Here is a 22,130-nt window from a genome sequence, read left to right on the forward strand (position 1 = left end):
AACACGGGCAGCACACTGCTCCCAGCGATGGGTTTCTCCACCCGGATCTGCGTTTTTGAACCTCTTCTGGGTTTTTACTTATTAGTGTAATTTTTTTTTTAAATATTCAAAATCTGTCAGGGCACGCTAGGAATTCACTGGAGAGCCAAGGGGGCGCCAGCTGAAGACAGATTACGTTAAAAAACATTTTTCTCCTCAAAACGACCACGTTGTTTGAGATGAACGACATCTAAAAAATCTTTCATCGAATGAAGTGCTGACATCATAGCATCAGAGGTTGCAGCGTGCTGCTAGCATACAATTAAGGTAATAATATAATCAACTACTCAAAATGTATTGTAATTGGAGGGTAATTCAAATTCAATGTTTACTTCATGTTTTTCTGTTTCGACACATAAATTCTACTCAACTTACCAACTGTAAATCGTCACGTCACAAAATTGAAAGGAATCTCACTTATATATTATTTTAAATAATTTTAGGTTTCCAGTGAGAACCGTTTCCCTGCTCTCACCCGCTTGCTTGCGAATGTTTTTTTTTTATGCAGACGCATCATAAGACATTTGTTATAGCGCTTGAACTTAGGCTATTACTAGAAGAATTTGTATTTATTTTTCCCATGGATGTTGGTCAACACGTGCCGAATTCCTATTTTTCTTGCTATTGATTTGATGGTAATGAGATACGATCGTGCTTGTCATGCTGACACGAGTTGTTTTTAGTATTACTGATTTTTCGACCAACTTTCAAGTAAAGAAAGCACCTGCAGACTATCCGTTTTTTACTCAAACCTCTGCTATATGCAACAACTGCTGTATCTAACCAAGACGGATCAGCCGATCACTTCACCTGTAATGCTCTTTTCATGCAGCTATGTATCTTTTACTTGTGTCTTTTCTCAGTCGCGTAACTATTTCTTCACTAGCACACCGTCCAGTTTGACCCTACCGGGGAGGAAGTGTGGGGAGGCCTACCGGGTGCCCCTACCAGCTTGACCCTACCGGGTGCCTCCTCTATGAGTTTTCATGTTTGAACTTCGTTAGGGTATTAATTATGTAGCCAAGGTGATTAAGAGTTGTTAAATTTACTCGTTTCTGTATATAATTAATTAACGAAGCTTGAATTTCCCATTTATTCCTGGAGCATGGTGGCAGCATTGAGGCCGAAAAATTGCACACAGTTTGAAATAATTGGTTGCTCTTAACAACGGGAAAGCAGGCAAAACATTTGTAATACGGGCTGAAGGTGCTTGCTTATACACGGGCAACTAGTCGCGTCGATTAGCTGAGTCGATTACAGGTTTGCCGGCTGAGTAGTAATAGTAGGATGATGGTTTGCTAGCGTTTCAGCTATAATGCTATTTCGCACCGGAGGTCATAATATAACATCGCCAGCAAGGCGGAAGGTCTCAGTTATTCAAAATCTCTCAAGTTATTCATCGCCCACAAGGGGCGGAAGGTCTCAGTTGTCCAGCCCGCTGAAGCTGGCTCGAAAGAAGCAGCGTTAGCATCTCAAAGAGATGAAGTGACAAGGAGGGACAGGTGAAACGCAACAGAAACGATGACACTCGAACAAGAGGTCGCTTACACGGGACGTCGGCCGCCCGCTCGAGAGACAGAGAAGGGAAATGTAACGAATCCTACCTACCGAATAACTTAACCCCACAACTGAGACCTGCAGTCAGACACCGCGAGCTCAGCGGTGGGGCGCTCAGGAACAATCCCCCTAGGAGCGTGAAATCCCATAGGACTTCTGACGCGCACAGACACACGTCCAAGTCCTTCCAGAGGGGTTTTTGCCGGCTGAGAGCCTATACACGAGGAGCCGACTGAGAGCCTATACACGAGGAGAGCGTTTTCGGTACAGTCCGTCAGCGCCAGTGTGACGTTTGGAGTTGTCGAATAAGGTGTGTGCATTGTAGAAACAAGCGAGAGCTCCATAGTTGTGCGGGGTGCGCAGCCGTAGACCAGCAAATTAACGCTCAAATCAGCCCTGGAGCCAACATCAACATCTAAATGCTATAGATATTGTCATCCTGGCACCTAAGCAGCCGTAGTCAATTGACCTATCTCACTACACGAACTTTAAACCAACACGTTTCAGCACACAAGCTGCTACTCCACATAGTTAACGGTCAATACGTTGTTCTCCAATGCTTTATAACCCATACCATCACTTCTTACACATGCTGTTATCCTAAGTGTCCGCTGACCACACTGCATTGCCGCAAATGTGAACTGTACCAAACGGTAATGCGTCATCACCTTACTTACTCCGCAAGACGTTAACCCAGCGTCACTGTTTCCCTGCCTTACTATCCCCCAGCATCTTCTTCCCCTCACACTTACCCCGACTCTCTACCATTATCGCATGGCTAACTGGAGGCTTTTCTGGAAGACCTTTGATGCTTATCCGAATTAGGTTAGGTTGGGTTGGGTTAGGTTACAACTCGTATAGATCCTCTTTTCATAGCGTAATGCAGTCAAGTGAGCAGAAACTAAGAAAAGCCGTCCGGCAGTCGGTGAAAAAAGGCGGGGAGACGGGGTATGCGTGGAGGTAGAGTTATGCCGGGGGAAAACAGCTGCGATGAACGGACGGCTGGAGTGCTGGCTGTGTATCAACAGCGGTATGGCGTAGGGAGTTGCTTACCGAAAATCGTGAGGAGGTGAGACGGCATGGAATAGAGCTGTTGGGCAGTTTTGAATACGGCGTACAGCGATTGTATTGGTGGCTTACTTCTCATTAGCTTGCTGGTTAATTTCCATGAAGGGTATTTGTACCTTTGGCTTTTAACATATAATCCCTTAGTCTACTCTGCCCTTTAGCAGGCTTACGCACGGAAAGGAGGATGAAAGATATGCTGGTCTTGGGCAACGCTGGCCTCTGGCATGCATCCAGTTGTGCGCACTACAGCGGCTAAGAGAGAGAGAGAGCGACGCAGTTGTGCTACGAAGGCCGAGGCTGCTTTGCGTGCAATGCACCAACTAGTCGCCTCTGAAGACGTTATTCATCACAAATATTAGTCGAGTCGACTCAACTAATCCACGCAACTAGTCGCCTCGTGTATAAGCACCTTAATGGGCATAAGTTGTTCAATCCACATGAAAACTGATGCACCACAAACTCGATCGTTTTATGCGCAAACTGTTCATGCGAAAATTATTTTTGACTGCCAGTCAGAGGCAACTGGTATATCAATTCGCTCTTACACATTCTCGAGCCACAGTGACTCCAAACGACATGCAGATTGAAGGATAAGTTTAAAGAGACAATACAGAGAACGAACGATAACAATGTTCTGGTTTTCTTTTTACAAAACAACAAAATAATTTTCCCTTTTGTAACAATAAAGTAGCCATTATTTTTTAAAATTACGATCAACTTACCGAGTTGAAGAAAAGTAATGAATAGATTTCGAATCCTTGTGTATATTGCTCGACTTCCGACGATCGAGATCAACTTGGCCATGGTCATAATGCATGTGTGAAATGTTCAAATTTCATTGGATGATTTTGAAAACGTCTATCGTGTACGGCGCAGCACCGTAGTGCAAGACGGACATGCATAAACGCAATCTAAACCCTGTCAGACTGCAGATTAACCTCTGTCAGACTAGCAACGTTATAAGCATACCGGTTATATGTACAGTTGTATCGAAGCAGCTCGTCATAGGTTAACAGTACTCACTCTTCTAACTATTAATGTTCTATTAACGAGCACTTTTGAAACCAAAATCAGTCTTAGAGAATTAATAAGAAAGATTTCATTTCGGATGTCATTGACTCCACTATCAATGTTTGAAATGATCTCTTTATTTACAAGTTTTCCGTCTCAACGAAAAAGATTACAATACAATTGACAGTGAAGGTTCGAAATTAAATGAAACTATACACCAAGTAAATAAATGAGTGAAACTTAGCCGTGTGGTATACAAGGGAATGGTGCAATTCTCGCTTGTCAAGCTGAATTAAGCAAGAATTGAAGCCGTTTCAAGCTGAAGCCCATCCAAGTCGACGAAGAAGTATTCAGAAATGTAACAGAGAGAACATTTGATTTAGATTTAATGGTACAAATCAGAGGAGAAAGTTCCAAACATTAAACGAACGAGTAGCGTGAATGCGACGGATCAAGTCAGTCGCTGTGGTATCAGGTTTATCGCAAACTATGCGTTTTGAGGCTTGATTAAGCCGAGTCGTAAATAATTAAATTCCATATCTCATTGAACAATCTAGTCAGTAACTTTGATTTTTTTGCCGTAGCTTTCAAAATTCACATGTACCGTTAGAATTTTTTATTAAATGTATGCAACATTAGCTGTTCGCTATAGTTTGAACTTAAAGATCATTATCAAAGGCATATTCTTCACGTTAACAAAATTTTTAGCGCTCTAGCTATAATAAACAAACTTAGTGCGATATTTCAAGGGTCTTTCTTGATGTCATTTCAAATCATTGAGCTTTTTTTAAGGAACCCAACGAAACGTACAAAAATGTTGAGATTCTTCCTCAATTATAATCTCGTTTAAGAAGTTTGGACACAAGAAATGGTTTCTTTCTCCTGGAGATAACTTGAAGTTGCTTTGTATCAATAAGATTCAAGCTTCAGCGAACCTACCGTACATATGCAGGAAACTTTTCAAAACCTTCTTGACGATCAAAGCGAAAAAAATTTGAATAACTTTTTACGAATGTAAATTTAAGAGGAACGTAAAAGGTAACTTCCCGAGTAAACTACTCGCTTTCACCTCGCTCTCAGAGGTGAAACGCATTGCGTTAATTTTGTCAAATCAGTGAAACCATTTGAACATGCATGGCCGTACCCTGAAGAGAACTCTTATCATCGCGAGGAGAAGTTCAGTTTGGTAATAAGATTTAATACAGCTTATCAGATACAGAGCGATCAGCATCGTACATAGTACGACTAGATAATACCCATAAGTGAAAACTGAATGAAACCAATTTTAAATAAGTTTAAATGAAACCAGATGACTTCATCATGAAGTCTTTCGATTTTATAAACGTGATGGCGACATTTTACGTTAAACTTCAACTCCGTCTTCATTAATAAATGACCAAAATAGTTCAAGTCCTTATAACTGTTAATGTGAGCCCGTGGTCATAAACCTTCGATTATAACTTTCAAATTTCGCTACATGGCACAACGTCAATGCATAATTATCACAACATAAATTTGAGAGACAAACGTCTCTCTAATTTCATTACAGATGTCATGGTTAAATAATTAAATATTCATAATAAATATAAATAAAGTGCACATTTGTGGATGTGAAATATCAATGGAGCGCGTATCCCCAGCTAGCGGATACAGAATTTGTGAGCAAAGCGGTCATGATCCAGGTGCTGTACTATCAAAACTCGCCAAGTACACGTAGTAGCTGATTTAGGCTCTAATTGGTGGGTTTGACTCAATTGGCTGACGGATGTACGAACTCTGAACGATTTTTGATAGTGCAGCTCCTGATGTACGGACAACACTCACGAGGAGAGGAAGTTATTTCTAATACGAATTCACCTCAATTAGCAATGATCTCCTCGCACGATCAATTTAACACGTTGACTACGATTGCTTCATCTTGTACTATTATTTCATTTTTTGTACTGTTTTTAAACAGGGCAGGGTTGCCAGACAGTCATTTTTTCTGGACAAATTCCGTGATTTAGTTTTTTCAATTGAGTTGGCCAGCTAAAATTTATGATAGGGGTACTTCTTAATTAAATTTTAAATACTGCAAAAAGAAAAATAAATGGAATTTTAATAGCGGAACCTACAAATAAATTTGTATATATTGAGTTATCGGCCTTTTTTGGCCTTTTTTCTCGGATTTGGCCGATTTAAGGCAACCTGAATTATGTACCACTACGTCCTGGAGAAATACATTTCGTGGTACGCATATGTACCACTTCGTAGTCAACGTGTTAACCCGAGACAATAGCAAAACAGAAAAATTACTTCTTCGTGTGCAAGCCGAAATGTGCAGCTAAGGGTAAAGCGTTCTGGATTTATTCTCCCGCAAGGGATCTAGTACCGAGCTCCAGAGTGAAAAAAAAATCATTCTTCATACTTTAACTTCGAGTCAGCTAGGTTCACTTTCAAATTTTAAAGCTTGGTAAGCGTGAACTGTTATTTATTGTTTCTCGCGTGACATTGACATTGAGATGCAGATGATCAGCGCATCCTCACCATTTGAAAAGACCTTTTGGTGAGCAGATGCTACGCAAGTTACATCTCAAGCGGTAATGTCAAATCATTTTGAAAATGAGCGTCGAAACACAGAGGACGATTATACACTCGGCCCTCCAAGCCATACATAAAAATATAGCAGAGCGGCCTAAGATTACGACTGAAGAAAAATTTCATTAGAAAAAAGAGAAAAAACTATTCCTGCAAGCAAGGCACAATAAATACGTGTTACTCACCTTTGAAGTTCATAGCGATCGAGGACATAAAACTGACCTCTCTTTCAACGTGCCGACTGTAGAAATTATCGAAGTCTTTTTTGAATGCTGCCACGGCAGCACTTTTGTCGCCTCCAAATCGGCTATCAGATCTGAAGGAAAAAAAAGAAACTAAGTGTATCTTTGTTCCATAATACTTCAAAATCGACCCTATAAATATTCCATATTAAGACGATTATAATTTCAATGGTTTTGAGTCAATGTGAAGTAAACAACGAACTACCTGACGAGTCACAGGGTATTGTTCTGAAAAAGAACACGCTGCTTGTACAGGCGCACGGAAGGAGGAAATTTATACTGATCGTTTGTCTTCTGTATCAGTCTGATGTTGCTCTTGAGAAATGCTTAAAACAAACTCTCGAGTTACTCGTGATATCTGAGTACCTTTGCTGCATTCATACTCACAATCATGCCTATCCACTAATAGCAAATATAAATACTAGTTGGTCCTGGAATGGAATCTTTACGCACGCCAAATATACCAACTGACTTCAGTAAGTACTTCTATAACGTGTACAAGACAATGGGAACTGTTGAACGGCAGCGGTCATGTAAGACAGAGAAAAGATGTATGTAAGAGATGAAGGTTTATATACCAAAATAAATAAATTCTCTAATGACGCTAAATAAAATAAGAACCTAATTGTATCCAAACTAACTAAAGCCTTTCAAATATATGAACAATGATGTTAAAAAGCTCAAAATATTCCAAACAATGCTTCATTTCAATATTAAAACAAAGTAACAAAGCCTCAGGAGAAACAGTAAGACAACAGTCGTATATAAAAACAAATGAACCGAATTGCCGCCTAGTTTGTGCACCATGAAACCAATTAGAAACCTAGCCCAGCCAAGCTAGTGAATGTTTAGGTGCTTATACACGGGGCTAGTATTAGCTGTGAGTATTCGCACTCTACATATTGACGATTTATTCACCATTTATTCATATTGCGAGTAGCTGATGCGTTTGCCTCTGTAGCAGTTCATGTTAATTAGCGGTCTAGTATCGGCAGTAGCGCTGCGACAGCTGTAGTATGTATGTCTGTTCCGCTTCGTATCCTGCTTGGGGAAGTGTTTATAATGCTACGAACTGTCTTGTAGCAGCAACGGCGGTTCTAATAACGTCAAGAGATGTTCACATGATATTGAACTGTTTTTAGATATTCCACTTGTACGATCTACAGTAGAATGTACGTCACAATGAATATTCCAACAAAAACTAATTGAGAAAGTAGTTTTGAAACTCAAAGAACACCTTATTGGGTCTCTCTCCCGCACTCTACGCAGATCAACAAAATTTTTCACCTGGTCAACAAGAGTGGCAACTATGCCATCAAATGCTTCATCAAACGTCTCCGCTAACTCGTCATTATATACCGTTACGTTACATATTACGCCATGCGCTGACCTCACTCGATGGCTTCCAACGACGCACTGACACCTGCGGACTTTTCACCAAATACTCTAATGTATAGGTTTTCATCCGGCAAAACTGGGTGTGAAAACTCGCAGCTAATACTTGCCCCGTGTATACGCACCCTGAGCGTCAACACCGAGTTTATAGATACATAGATACGCCCGCATGTCGGTCATCTCAAGTCCAACCATTGCATTGCTAACGGCCAGCGCAGTGATTCATCATAATGAACTACAATAATGAACTATACGTACTTACAATATAACCACGGAATATAAAGGGCAAAATTAAATTGATACAAGACGTCTTAGTTTACCTAAAAACGTATTATTATTACATGTGCGCTAATCGGACTTCATGAGTAAGACAAACCTACAGAGCGTCCTGACAAAAAAAAAGTTTTAAGAGATAAAAACCAAAATTTTTATTGAACAATCGCTCACACACTGCCTTAAGATAACATGATCAAAGATAGGAAAAACATCCACTTAATGATAGTCGTTTATTGTCAATACCAACGTAAGGCATTTTTTCATAACTTGAGCAGAATAATCGTACATGAGAAATGCTCAAGGGTTTTCTAATTGGAGACAACGCATATTGCTTCTACAATAGCATCGCAGGGGTTTTTGGTTGATATCTTGCACTTTCATAGTAATCTTGTCCACAATTCACTAACTCACTAACATACTTATAGATTCCCGTAAGACACGAATCTAATGGAAGAAGCATTGAGCAACAGGTATTGGAAATTCAGAATATTGTGCGGTCGGTAATTCCAGATTGTACGCGACAACTCCTTTGCATGCAGTCGGTTTTACACACGGTAAAATGAAGCTTACTCAATTACTCTGACGTCACAAAGAGGTACTTCTCCAACATCTACCGTCACTTTTCGGCCAAGCATCGCACTTCACAAGAGTCAAGTTTCAGCTTTTCATAATGATTGCGACCTCACAAACGAACGTTTACACTAATAGAACCACTAACTCATTTTGACAATTTACCTTTGATTTCACGATGTGCTTACTTGTTAGGACGTAATGTAAAACCTCCGAACAGATAATATGAGGTAAATAAAAAAGTGTCTGCGAGCTAAAAAGCTCAAGCCAAAAACATCAGATGTCAGTGCCCATAACGAACAAGTAAAAAATTTCAATTTAAGCTAGAATCTTATTTGGGATGACTACCCAAGTGCTCTTCGTTCCCGTTGACCAAAATCAGAAAAAAAACTAAGTGTAAATGAGGGCTGTTTCACATACACAGGTCAGAAAAAATACACCACGCAAAATACGGGCAACGGCAAAAAATATTTTAACCTCGCCCAAATATGCATTTGAAGTTGACTAACATCATGTCATCGGGCAGAAATTCTCACGGCTTTAATTAAAAAATCAGAGCACATGTAAAATTCATCCAAACTCCGAATATAGAAAAAATTAACGTCAGTAACGTTAAAGAAAAAATAAACCACCACTGTGAAGGCGCTACATGAAATGACAATTAGAGAAGTTTCGGCTGTGCTCTGATGGAAATAGAGGCATGGAAAAGGTAATAATTGAAGCGTTCGACGATTGGTCTCTCATGGTGCAGAACGAGACATCCGCCTAGCTTGCGCAGGATTCCATAGTCAGATCTATGACGAATAACTTGGTAAAGGAATCAGTAAATCTTTCCTTTCGTATTTCCAAGGTGTCCTTGATGATTGGGCTTGTAGCTGCTGTCAGCAAGGAGAACGGCTGTTTGGCTTGAGTGCATGTGGTAGCGCATATATTTCCATGTTGTAGAGACGCCTCGACTCTAGACACCCGAATGAAAATTTGCGAGCAGCGCTGCTGCAGAGCCTAGCCTCTTGCAACAAAGGCAGCGCCAAGGTCTTGGCCAAGATTTAAGCAAGATGTCAAATAAAATTGCTCCGTTGTGGGATCGGGGGCTTCGGCTTGTCCAATGCACGTGCAGTTTGTCGCTGAGAACAGTGAAGATTCGTTGATGCACAGAGAGCTCGTGTCAGACGGCCGTGAATGAGATGCCATCATGTTGCCAACCGTTCATTATGCGGTCGAGATGACGACGTGTAGAACTGGATGCGGCAGAGGTTTCTCGAGTAAAGTTATTCAATGTTGAACAATGACCTCTATTGATGGGATACAAGAAGCTGATAAATGATGCGGGAACACAGGATCGTTTATTGACTCCACAATCAACATACAATGAAACAGTTCAGTTTTGAGATGTACTTCTACACTCAAGAGCAATAATAAAATGCTTCTTAGCATTTTTACAGCTAATTTTTCGCTGACTTGAAAGCTCAATTTAAATTACTAATACATGAATCGGATGAACGATCGACATATTACAGAGCTAAACTTGAAGGTGTATGCATCACAATCACGATAGCAAGGCTGGGCTTGAGAATAGCTTACCTTAACACTTAGAGAAATTGAACCAAATGAATTAACAATAGCATCTAAGAATCGCATTTGTTTGTGGGATATCCAAAAGAAACGAATAGATCAATCGATTTATTTGAACATCAATAATTATAGCTAAGGTATTTTCCAAAACTAAAGCCTGTTCCTGAAGTAGCAAGAAAAAATCAATGTACTCACCTACTAACTTGACTGAAATGAGCAACGAACGAAGCCCTGGAGCCAGCTCATGTGCAGAAATTCGTGGTAATGAATGTTGTCACGCCACGTCTTGCTTCATGGCAGAACTTCTTCGCACAACTTGCACACGGCAGCTCGTCCTCATGTCACTTTATCCATTATTATTCACGACTCGAGCTTTGTTCAACGGCATTTTAATTCTACCCGAGGCATAAGTGTAATGTCGGGTACATCAAAATATGAGCGCGAAGCCCGCGTCGTATTAATTAAGCGAAGGATGATAACGCCGCCATTTGTGTCAGTTCGTCAACTGCTTTTCTTGAATGAAGCCTTGATTCAACGAACTTAATTCAAGACGATTCGCCTGTCATTTCAATACAAATTGGTAGAGCACATGAAAAACCACACTGCTATCTCAAAAATCAGATTTTTGTTTAAGCGCGACAAAATCCAGTAAGGACAATTTGACTTCCTTCAAGAGGATAAATAGTGGCGGTTGACCACTAATGAAGACTACTTTATACTGCATTAGGATCCGTCACGGACCGGACGTTGGATGCGAAACGATGCGTCGTCCTGGTTTCACGCAAGGATAATGAAGACAACCTTTATTGACAAATGCTGATGTAATTTTAACATAAAAACTCTTTATACTTAGAACTATCCAATAAATCTCTATACCAATATAAAAATAGAAGAAATTTAACAATAACAAATTTATCAATCAACTCGTGCATGATTTTCTTATGAAAATCTCTCCTAAAATTCGTTGGGGTTTTTCCAGAATGTTCTCAGGGATGGCGGTGCGGGATTTGCTAACACTTGCCTTTATTCATTTTATTGCCAATGACACACACGGGTCCAAATTTCTATTAGAAAAAAGGGGCGAGTCGATACCCGTAAACTTTGTTCAAGGAAAACAAAATGCATATGTGATCTAGTTCAGAGACTTACCTGTCGCAATAACAAGTATAGAACTAGAAAGCCCAGTCACAACTTGACCAGTTTCAAACAAAAACGGCACGGGAGGGAATGCGTATTCAACTAACGGAAATTGATAGAGGAATTATCACACAAATCACGACTTGCTTCACTGTTATTTTAATACCAAACAGAATGGAGTTACGGTCTTCATGGCAAGTCGTCAAGTCGTGAAGGGACTGATGAGCAAAGTTCTGGTAGTTGATAGGCAAGAATAACGAAGCCCTTCCACGTTTTTCCAGATAATTCATACATAAACCACGTGTACCAGTCATGGTAGCCGGGCCGCCAGTACAAGTTGATCTCATTAGAGATAATTTTGTCGCTTGAAAGGCAATGTTAGATTCACAGAAGAATCACAGCATAAGTTCAGTGATGCGAATCGCTGCTTCCTTGAGAAGTGAAATTTTGTAACCTGGCACCATACTATCAAAATAAATTCGCATCAGAATTGATCTGTGACTTGTGGCTTTCGCTTGAAAAGCCGTCAATGATCGTATATTTTTGATAGTATGGCATACAGCTAAAGTGTTCAGTAGGGAGATTAATAGGATGGTATAAACGATTAAAGAACAGCCAAGGAAGTGAGGAGAACAAAGAAAGCACTGACCTGCCGGGGCTGGCGTGTCGCAGCAGGTGAGGTGAGCGCGAGCCGCGGTGGCTCCAGGCGCCGCCACACGCAGAGCCGCTGCTCGACGGCCTGATGACAGAAAGCACGAGACGTATGACTACAACGGTTCTACTTCAAACTGTAAGTTATATTATATATATCACGCACAATGCGAAGAATTTAACCAAGAGAGTGGCATATCTTCTTGATTATATAAATATTATCCTAGTACAAGGAAACGACCATAATGAGACTCCAAACCACGTTGGGCACGGTTGGTGGGATTGATCACCACTCGAGGGAATATCTTCGTGATTATTTAAGTATTATCCTAATGCAAGTAAACGACCGTAATGAGACTCCAAACCAAGTTGCTGGGATTGATCACAACTCGAGTTTGATTCTTGAATCTTGATTCTTTGGCAGCCGATTTCCCCCCACGTAACAACTGATAAGACTGGCAGGTATTTACTGGCCGTTCATGAGCACATAACTACCAATAGCTTAAAGCCATGGCCACAAGATTCCGAGGGACGGATATTCATTACCATATGAAACCGCGCCTTCAATAGATTGGCGTCTCAAGTAACGAGCATAAAAATTAAGCAAGAATATTAAGAATGGTTTGTGACTTCTTGAGACTAATCGTAACGGAGATCATAAGACTTGGTTATTACTGACCTGAGTTTCTTGGGTGATGGACCATCACGGCCAGGTAGTGACGGGGACCTGTCACGCCCTGCACACACAAAGCGTTTCAACAATCAAGATGGCGGACATGATCACGAGCTCGAGGCTTGTCTCGTAGAAGCACAATGAAAATATCTCAATGCTGTCAGACTTTAAGACACTTTTATTTAATTTACTCATCTAAGCGCTAGCTCTAGCAACAAAACGAGAAGCTTCCTCGTCGCTTGAAATGAATTTATCCAAATATATAGTTTGGGTTTCTTATATTTATCCTCGGCTTGAGTGGGAAAAGTAGAGAATTGAGGCGCGCAATACTAATTCGTAGCTACCGGAATGTTAAGTGCAATTTTTTAATCGTCATTCGCTTTTTCTCAGTAATCACCGTTATTTCCTGAATATTCATTTGAAATACAACACAGAATAACGATATCTCAGTGACGCGACACTGAATCATTCAACAGGTGAGAAAATATTTATGGATAAACCATTAGAAAAAGACAACGCCTTTAACTAGACGCTGCACGTTCTCCAAGAAAAAAAAAACATTTCTGAAGCAGCACTGAACCATTTCCTAGCTAAAATGCCGACGTTTGTACGTGCAAAAATAACCATTTCCCTCGCAGTTTTATAGGACAGGACTTGCACGCCATTTTATTTGTTTCACAATTAATGTGAAGCTATTCTCCGAGCTATCGGGGTAACCACGTCATCAATATGACAGAAATAAACATGACAACTCAGCTCCACAGCCCAGTTCTGCTCATGTGAGATCGAGTAGCTCACCTGCCACGCCGGCGACAGCAGGAGAAGGGGTGTCCCGCTTGAGGCCTTGCTTCACTGCAACCAAACGAACCAGTGTTAGTGCTTTTATTATCAGTTTGCTTCTATCGCAATATTTAATAAATAGAACATAATGTTGAATTTCCTTGGCCTTTTCTTATCTTTTAAATTCTTGGTGAACGTCAGTGCTTGGCATGGCACTGCGCATGTCAGCGTCATCGTAAGGGCTTGCAGTAAGAGGGGTTCAACGTTGATACATATTGAGTGTGACAATAAAACTCATACTTAAATAAAACCGCATGATAACTCATTAGCGATTAGTAAGACGGTTTTGGGTGTTGTTGGGAGAGGAAATTTATCTGGTGGAAATGGGCGGTTAAACCGATGGAATGAAGGCATCAGCCGATCAGAACCTGCTTTGATTTCCATGCTAGGCAAATATTTGATTACAAGCTATATAAAATATTATCCCTTATCGATATCGAGGGACATAAACATGAAAAATGCCTTATGAAATTCAACTCGCCTGGTCTTCGTTTTCTTCTTTGTTTCCCCCCCCCCCCAAAAAAAAGTAGAGAAATTGCAATGAACACAACTCACATTTTTGCCTCAGGAAATCAGGTAGCCCGGAAACTTTCTCGTCCTTGCCGCGAGCCCCTGAAGCAGAGCTGCTTGTCTGTGGCTTGTCACTCACTCCCATGAAGCTCCTGTGGGGCGGGACGCTCATGTTATTAGGTTAACTCGACTCGCGTCCAACAGTTCACTATAGAATCCCAAGGAAACTTGTGAGGGATATTCGGCAGCTTAAGTTTGAGGCAGCAAAGATCCAGCTTTCAGTCTAAAAGCACGAATTCAGCGAAATAAATTACAATTTGTCATTGAGTTAGACTACAGGAGTTGATTCGATCAAAACCCATCAGTGATGATGCACAAATTACTGATGAACAATCTTGTCACAATTAAGAACTAACAAAATATTCAACGTCTTCCCTCAAATTTAAACTTGATCTATTGATCATGAATCAATTCAACAAGACAGGTAAAAATTAACCTACATTGAACATATTCTTCAAATATGACAATTTTGAGCCCTTGTGGCAGCAAACATCAGGGTTTTATTCACATGATATATCAAAGCTTGAAAAATGTTTAAGGGTACCCACACAGTGAAAGCCGGTTGCCAGCGTGCTGGTTACCTGCTGAGGCTGGAGTCTGAAATTGAAATGAATAGGCCTGGCGCTGGCCTATTCGTACAGATTTTCACTGTGAACACTTACATTATTATCCTATGTTCATTCTTGTGGCAGGTTGTAGCAGGTTGCCCGCGCGGGCAAACCTGCTTTCACTGTGTGGGTACCCTAAGAATGTGGTGATTGGAATCGATAAATACATGCCGAGCAATAACACGAAGCAATATTTGCTTCAACTCTCACCACAGTTTAGATTAGCATACAGACCAGCAATGGATTGGATTGGGTGCGCCAATTTTCAGCAATCAATAATCTGTGATGGGGCTCGTAGAACTTGATGTTCTGGCGACGTTTGTCTCCAGTAAGCTAGGAAGCTCACCTGAATTTGTCGAGGTTGCCGATGTTTTCCTTGATGACGGGGATGACTGCGTTCATGTCTGGTTCCTCACACACAGCCATCTGGAACTCCCCCAGACTTTTCGACACCTGCACAAGACAAAATAGCTTAAGCGTACAGTTCAAAACAATTATACTGAGAACTTATACCTTCATCAGTACGACATTTACCTCATGGCTTCAAATGTCAACATGCTCAGTTTAACTAAGCAAAGAACATAAAACGAACAGCAATAAAACTAACCAATTGAGAAGAAGGCAAGAAAGATTCGTTTGAAAAATTCATTGGGTATTTCCACAAACAAGCTTATTAAATTTATATGAATAAAGTAGGTAATATTGAACATAGGTAATATTGAACATGTATTATGCGTAGATGTTAAGAATGCTAGGAATGCGGGCCGTTATTGCGAGACCGTGGGAAGCATCGAACGTTGGCGAGGGAAATTCCATTATAGGAATGTGGCGTTACTTCGAGGGTTAGGCTTAAGTGTGCGCGACTCTAGCCTATATAAGGACAGTGTTTCATTACAACCCTCTCTTTGTATTTTCTTTGCCGTAACGCTTCCAAAAAAGAGAACCTTATTCACGTGCCAAATCAAATGCCACTCGGCAGCCTACCTGACAAAACGATAAGTAATGAATACCGGTATCTTGAACCTGAACGTAACGTAAATTTGGTGGAGTAGATCACTCCGATTCACCCGACTTTAAAAGATATGAGATGATAACAACGTCTCTCTCTATATATATAAAATATACCATTCTTTAAAATCCCTATTTAATCATATAGTAACATTGAGTAATTGTGTGTGATGGAAAAAAATCGTTGTAACCCCTTTGCGGGCAAGCATAAAAATTCAGAAATTGAAATTTGTGAAACCATTACTATAGAGTATCAACTATGCGATTTACTATTAACTATATTATTGCGATTTTGTTTTCTAAATTTTTCATATTGGAATTAATCGCACTTGAAAAATTTATTAAATGCTGTCACTATGCTGATTGCCCTATTTTGGTCAAAGGGGAGAATAAGACTAAAGCCTGATCGCAGCACTAGTAGGGTCGCGTCCTATGAATGCTTCGCTACCGCAACAAACGTTGCCTGATCGCAGCACTGGTAGCATAGAGTCCCAAGAAAGGCTCCCTGGCGCAACAAACCTTGACCATCTCTTCGGAGAACTCCAGTACGAGCGCAGCCGTCCACTCCTTGATTTGTATGGCGCCGTATTTGGCGTGGAGCTTGGGGCAGTGGTGCTCCTGAAGCACAATATCACTCGTACATCAGCAATTTTAGCAACTAAATTACTGATCAATACATCAAGTGGAAAGACTAAACAAGGATAATATTACTTAATTGTAGACAAAATTCAAAAGTTTTACTATAGTAAAAAATCAAAAAGGAAGCTCAACAGCCATTAGGTAACTGATAATGGGAAAGTTACGTCATTAATTTCACCTTCTTTCATGGCCAATTGGCCTCTTGAATGACAACTTGATGAAATGAAAATTCATCAGCCCTTTTCATGCCATTAAAGACAACAAGAGATCAATGCTCTACTCCTAACGACATTTATAAGAAACTGAATAATGGCTTTGAAACGAATCAATTTTCGTTTTTCAGAGTCGAAAATTAACTCTAAGAAAATAAGTTATCAAATAATATATATAACTCTCTATCTTGATTTATCACATGACAAATCCCGTACATAATTTTAACGACATTCCCAATAGTAAAGTATAAATTTATAACTTAACAACGCCTGTCATAATAAACTGCTCTCGAGAAGATTCGAAAGTAGAGTGTGCAGTATGAGTTGAATTATACTAGCAGTACGTACGGTGAACTTGAGGCGGTGCGGCACACTCTTGATGTGAGCCACGAGAGTCTTGGAGGACATCTTCTTGCTGCACAGCGCACACACGTAGTAGCTCGAGTCCAGGTGAGGGTTGTTAGCTTGCTGCACTTCAACGACATACTGAAGCCCTGGGAGCGCACAAATCATCCAGCTATGAGCTACATGGTCCTATCCCCGATACTTTGATCTAACGTATTCATCACACTTAATAGATCAGTCAAGAAAACAGCATAAATAAGCATGGGTGTGAGCAGTGAGCACCTTTAGTACGCTATTGCAAGTAAGGATGGAATAAGTCGTGAATTTTGAGTGCAGTGAAAGGCACATAAACAAATGAAGTATATACGTAGTCTATGAATGGGTCTCACTTACCCACAAAAGGAATGTCATGTTTATCCAGCAAAGCTTGTGCTAGAGGAGTGACTCGGTAGTGCTTCGAAACGTCACCCTGCCAAAGAGAAATAAAACCTATATATAACAAGCGTGATGAAATTACCTAGACTTTCTACCGAACATGGACCTTTTACCCTTATTATTACTACTAGCTAGCTATAAATGTTGTGGATAACATTGATGGGAGACTTTATTATATCTCCATACGCTTCAAAGCTTTGAAGGCCTTCTTCATAATTCACCTGCACAGAGAGGAGAAAAATATCCTAAACAAAATGCCCTAAAAGATTCAACATTGCAATGAAATACTCAATAAGTGTTTTTATTTATTCAGCAGCAGATTTTACAAACTGGTTATAAAAATACATATACTCAAAAGCAGCAATGGCATCAAAGTTAGGCCTTACATAGATATAGTATAGATATGCCAACTTACCCCAGCAAAAATATCCTTTTTCTTGGGCATAAGCTGCTTGAGAATTTCCGTCATTGAGAGGCCCGAGTTCTTCGTCCATGGGGTTTTATACACGTCAGAACTGATGCTTGGAGAAGGGCAGAGCCCCCATTCATTTCTTTTGGGATCTCTTGGATAGTTACGCTGGACTTGATCTTGATGCAGAAAGTTTTCTTTGTTCTGCTCCACAATTTTATCTGAAGTATCAATTATAATTCCAAATGTTGCTAAGAAACTAGCGTCATCCTCATATTTGTTTTCAGGCAGGGGATTTGTATTTCCCCAGCAATGCGGCTTCTGAACACAAGAGCTTTCATCACCCTTGTCTACAGGCATACATTTAAATAGTTCGGTATTAGAATTAGTTTTCTCTTCATTTATCTTAACATCAATACGTTTTGGCTCGTATGATACATTTTCGACAGGACGTGCTACTTCCGTTGTAACACGTGAGGTAGACTGCCATGACGATGACTGTGACATTGTATTAGGAGGTACCAGCACATTGTCATCAGGTATCTCATCGTATGGGTGACGGCAAGTTGAAGGTTTTGACCAGTACACAGGCTGGGTAGCCCCCGCTCCCGACCAAGACACTAAAGTCGAACTTGTCCAAGGATTGGAAACTGTATCAGACGTGAAACTAGGAGACGGACAGGCTACAGTTGACCGAGTGTGAACATTTGATGTCAGTGAAGCTTCTTGAAGCTTGGCAGGTTTGACTGGTAGAGGTTCTGAAGGCGGAAGATAGAACGGCAGTGGAGGAGGATCCAATACAAGAGGATGATTTGATGCAATGACAGAGTTAGATGGAAGGGGTGGATCGGACGGAAGTGGCGGACGAGGATCCGATGGGAGTGGAGGAGGATCTGATGGAAGTGGAGGATCCGCTGGGAGTGGAGGATCTGATTGGAGTGGAGGAGGAGGATCCGATGGAAGTGGAGGGGGAGGATCTGATGGAAGTGGAGGACGAGGATCCGCTGGGAGTGGAGGGGGAGGATCCGATGGAAGTGGAGGACGAGGATCCGCTGGGAGTGGAGGGGGAGGATCTGATGGAAGTGGAGGGGCAGGATCTGATGGAAGTGGAGGAGGATCCGCTGGGAGTGGAGGATCTGCTGGGAGTGGAGGAGGAGGATCCGATGGAAGTGGCGGGAGAGAATCTGATGGAAGTGGCGGATTGGAGAGCTGAAATGGTGAACTTGGTGGTTTTGATGGAATTGGAGGTGGAGCACAAGATGGAAGGGGAGGAGGAGGTTCTAAAGGAAGACGAGAATCAAAAGGAATTGTAGAATTTGGTATAACCGGAAGGTCAGATGGGAGTGAAGGAGCAGTCAGTGGGAGTGAAGGAGCACTCGCTGGTAGCGCTGGACTGGCAGTGGACGGGAGAGGAGGAGTAACTGATGGGATTGGAGGAGCGACAAGAGGAAGAGTAGTAGCGGTAGAAGGAAGAGTAGGAGAGACAGAAGGAAGAGTAGGAGTGGTAGAAGGAAGAGTAGGAGAGGCAGAATGAAGAGTAGGAGTGGTAGAAGGAAGAGTAGGAGAGGCAGAAGGAAGAGTAGGGGCCGTAGAAGGAAGAGTAGGAGCGGTAGAAGGAAGAGTAGGAGCGGTAGAAGGAAGAGTAGGAGCGGCAGAAGGAAGAGTAGGAGCGGCAGAAGGAAGAGTAGGAGCCGTAGAATAAAGTGGAGGATGAGCAGCTGATGGATGTGGAGAAGTAGCAGGAGGAGGCAAGACGGATGATGAGAGAATATCTGATGAAGCTGGAAGAGGACTCTTCAATGAAGCCGGCAATTCGTTCTTCGCTGGACTTGGTGATATTTCTGATGACGGCAAAGGCAAAACTGGCGCTGATGAGAGACGAGTTTGACTGCATGGCTCTGATGAAGGTGAAACCATCGTTTCCGTTGGTTGGGGACTAAGATGAGGCAACACAAGTCCGGCAACATTGAAAGATGCTGAGGTTTCTTTGGATGGATCGAGTAACTTGCAACTGTCGCGGCTATACGGCGGAACTTCTTTTGGTAAACCATCTCTGGATCCTGTCCCAGATGGAGGACGACAAGGTGAAGACTTCTGGCTTGAATGCTCTTGCAGACTTGGCTGTGAATTCGCAATGATTGTTGATTGTTGAGTACTTGCAACTAATGCTGAAGGAATTGAGTCTTGCGGTTTTGCAACATCAGTAGTCTCGATAAAATTATTGAGAGACTCCTTCACAGAGTCAGATAGTACTACAATATTTTTGCTAGACCTAACATCATAAGATGTGGCCTCACGAAGAGGCTCGGGAAGTTTGGAGCGCAAAGAATTTTGATGCAACGCTAAATGATGAATTTGCGAATTGGATTTTTTATTGTCAACCAGTTCAGGAGATGCATTGAAACAAGAAGACAAGGGAAATAAATTCATTTCTTTTCTTTCTGAGGCTATATCTGCAGAAAGTGGAGGAAGAAATGAAGTGGTGGTTGATATTCTCAGTGGAGAAGATTGAATAATTGCTGTTGATACAACTGCTGTGTCATACCCAGGGCTTCTTTTCGTGGTAGAGACTGGTGTTGTCCATGGGCTATCAAAACCATTCGGGGATTCATCTCGCAAAGGTGATAACTGATACGTGGCAATTTTTTCTGTTGGCTCTAACTCATTTCTGAAATTTGAACATGTTGGAGGGGATGTTGTCTCATCTTGCAAAGGCGAAGGATTTCTCACACAATATGAATCAACATCACCCTCACATATTTTCTGGTTTGGTTTCACACTTCTCAATGCCAGAGGTATCACTAAATTTGGATCATATTCAGTCCTCTTTGAATTAATTCTATTCTCAGATTTCATCATGCCACATTCCTGATCTGAAAGTGACCATGATGACCCATCCATTATTTCTTCTTCTGGGTTTACAGTTTTCATGATGATGTCAACAAAATCTAAGATATCCTTACCATCATCATTATCCTCTCCAATGGATGAGCACTGATCTGGTAATTGTCGACTCTTTGCTGTAGATTTCTGTTCAGATGAACCAGATGCAAAGCTTGTGTCCCAAGTTCCCATCTCATCGGGAGGTGAGTATGGGACTTCACCAGGCGAGTAGGGTGCATCATCATTGAAGGTATTTGATTCAGTATCGGAATGATCTATTGTATGAGAACAAGCACTTGAAAGTTCAGATCTTGTGTTGCTTCCATGCAGTCTTTTGGCAAACCTTTCATCCTTCTGAAGGTGCTCAGTAGATTTTTGAGCACTTTCAAGTAATTTGGTCATACCAACATTTTGAGCGGTTCCTGAGTCTGTTTTTTGCTTCTTCAGCTTGTACAAATAATCTTTGACAGTGTAAAACTCATCTCTGATTTCAGAAAAAAGTTCATGAATTTTGCGTTTCCTGGAACTAGAAGATCGATTTCCAGGTTCACTAATGTACAAAGATTTGGTGTCATAGTACTTCTTTTTCAAGGTTTCAAAGTACTTAATCCTACCTTTCCTATCCAAGGAGTCCATCACTTTGATGATAGAATCACGATTAATCCCATCACTTTGGGCGCTTAGTGAAACTGATGAAGCACAAGGACTTGGAGTCAATGTGGAAGTTGAAATGTTACCAGTGACAGTTGCTTGATGTTGGCTTGCTACAATTGCTGGGTGAGGTGTTCCCCTTAAGGAATTGTCGGCATCATATTTTTCCATTGCTGAAACTGGGCTGGACGAGTGCGCCCTATCATCGCCAGAGAACATCTCTAACTGGCTACTATGCGAGTCAAACTCTTCATGATGGGAGCAAGCAGCTGCATGCTTTGGAAACGTGGGCGGCATAGTTGCCTCTGAGAACACATTATAAGTCATTATTCCAGTGGTACAATTATTCCGAGGATCAGCATTAGTCTTGTCGCCCTTTCCAAATCCTATTGTTGGCGTCAATGGTTTAATCATTGTGTTCATTGCTTCATGGCGCATTTCATGGCCATGAGTTTTATTGAAAGGTCGTGAACGTTTCGACCATCCCTCAATAACAGCTTTAACTGGTGGAGGCTTGTCCAGTGGTGACCGTGAAGGAGGAACATGAGCTTGCATCTCACGAAGCTGTCTCCATTCCTTGTAAGATTTGGGCACCTCCTTCAAATGTGCTGTGTTGAGAGGCGGGAGGTGACGGTTGAGAGCAGGAAGAGGAGCAGATGTCTTGGCCTCAGGCTTCTTCTTTGGTATTCTGAAACAAATATAATATTAAACAAATGCTACAAGAATGAGCTTACCTAAAATAACAGCTGAATGTTATACATC

General features: G+C 41.3%; 1 protein-coding gene across 1 annotated transcript in view; it reads right to left on the reverse strand.

Annotated features, from left to right (window-relative positions):
• LOC108681194 overlaps positions 1-22,130 on the reverse strand; it is a 30,969-nt gene that overhangs the window by 6,109 nt on the left and 2,730 nt on the right. Inside the window, exons 2-11 of the mRNA XM_018170199.2 lie at positions 17,841-22,056; positions 17,384-17,459; positions 16,994-17,139; positions 16,314-16,412; positions 15,133-15,239; positions 14,164-14,270; positions 13,567-13,620; positions 12,775-12,832; positions 12,094-12,183; positions 6,475-6,568 (exon numbers count right to left, since the gene is read on the reverse strand). Of these exons, the coding sequence (XP_018025688.2) occupies positions 6,475-6,568; positions 12,094-12,183; positions 12,775-12,832; positions 13,567-13,620; positions 14,164-14,270; positions 15,133-15,239; positions 16,314-16,412; positions 16,994-17,139; positions 17,384-17,459; positions 17,841-22,056 (5,047 nt within the window). The remainder of the gene's footprint in view (positions 1-6,474; positions 6,569-12,093; positions 12,184-12,774; positions 12,833-13,566; positions 13,621-14,163; positions 14,271-15,132; positions 15,240-16,313; positions 16,413-16,993; positions 17,140-17,383; positions 17,460-17,840; positions 22,057-22,130) is intronic.

The sequence above is a fragment of the Hyalella azteca genome, unplaced genomic scaffold (genome assembly GCF_000764305.2).
Source record: "Hyalella azteca isolate HAZT.00-mixed unplaced genomic scaffold, Hazt_2.0.2 contig11811, whole genome shotgun sequence".
Taxonomy (NCBI): domain Eukaryota; kingdom Metazoa; phylum Arthropoda; class Malacostraca; order Amphipoda; family Hyalellidae; genus Hyalella; species Hyalella azteca.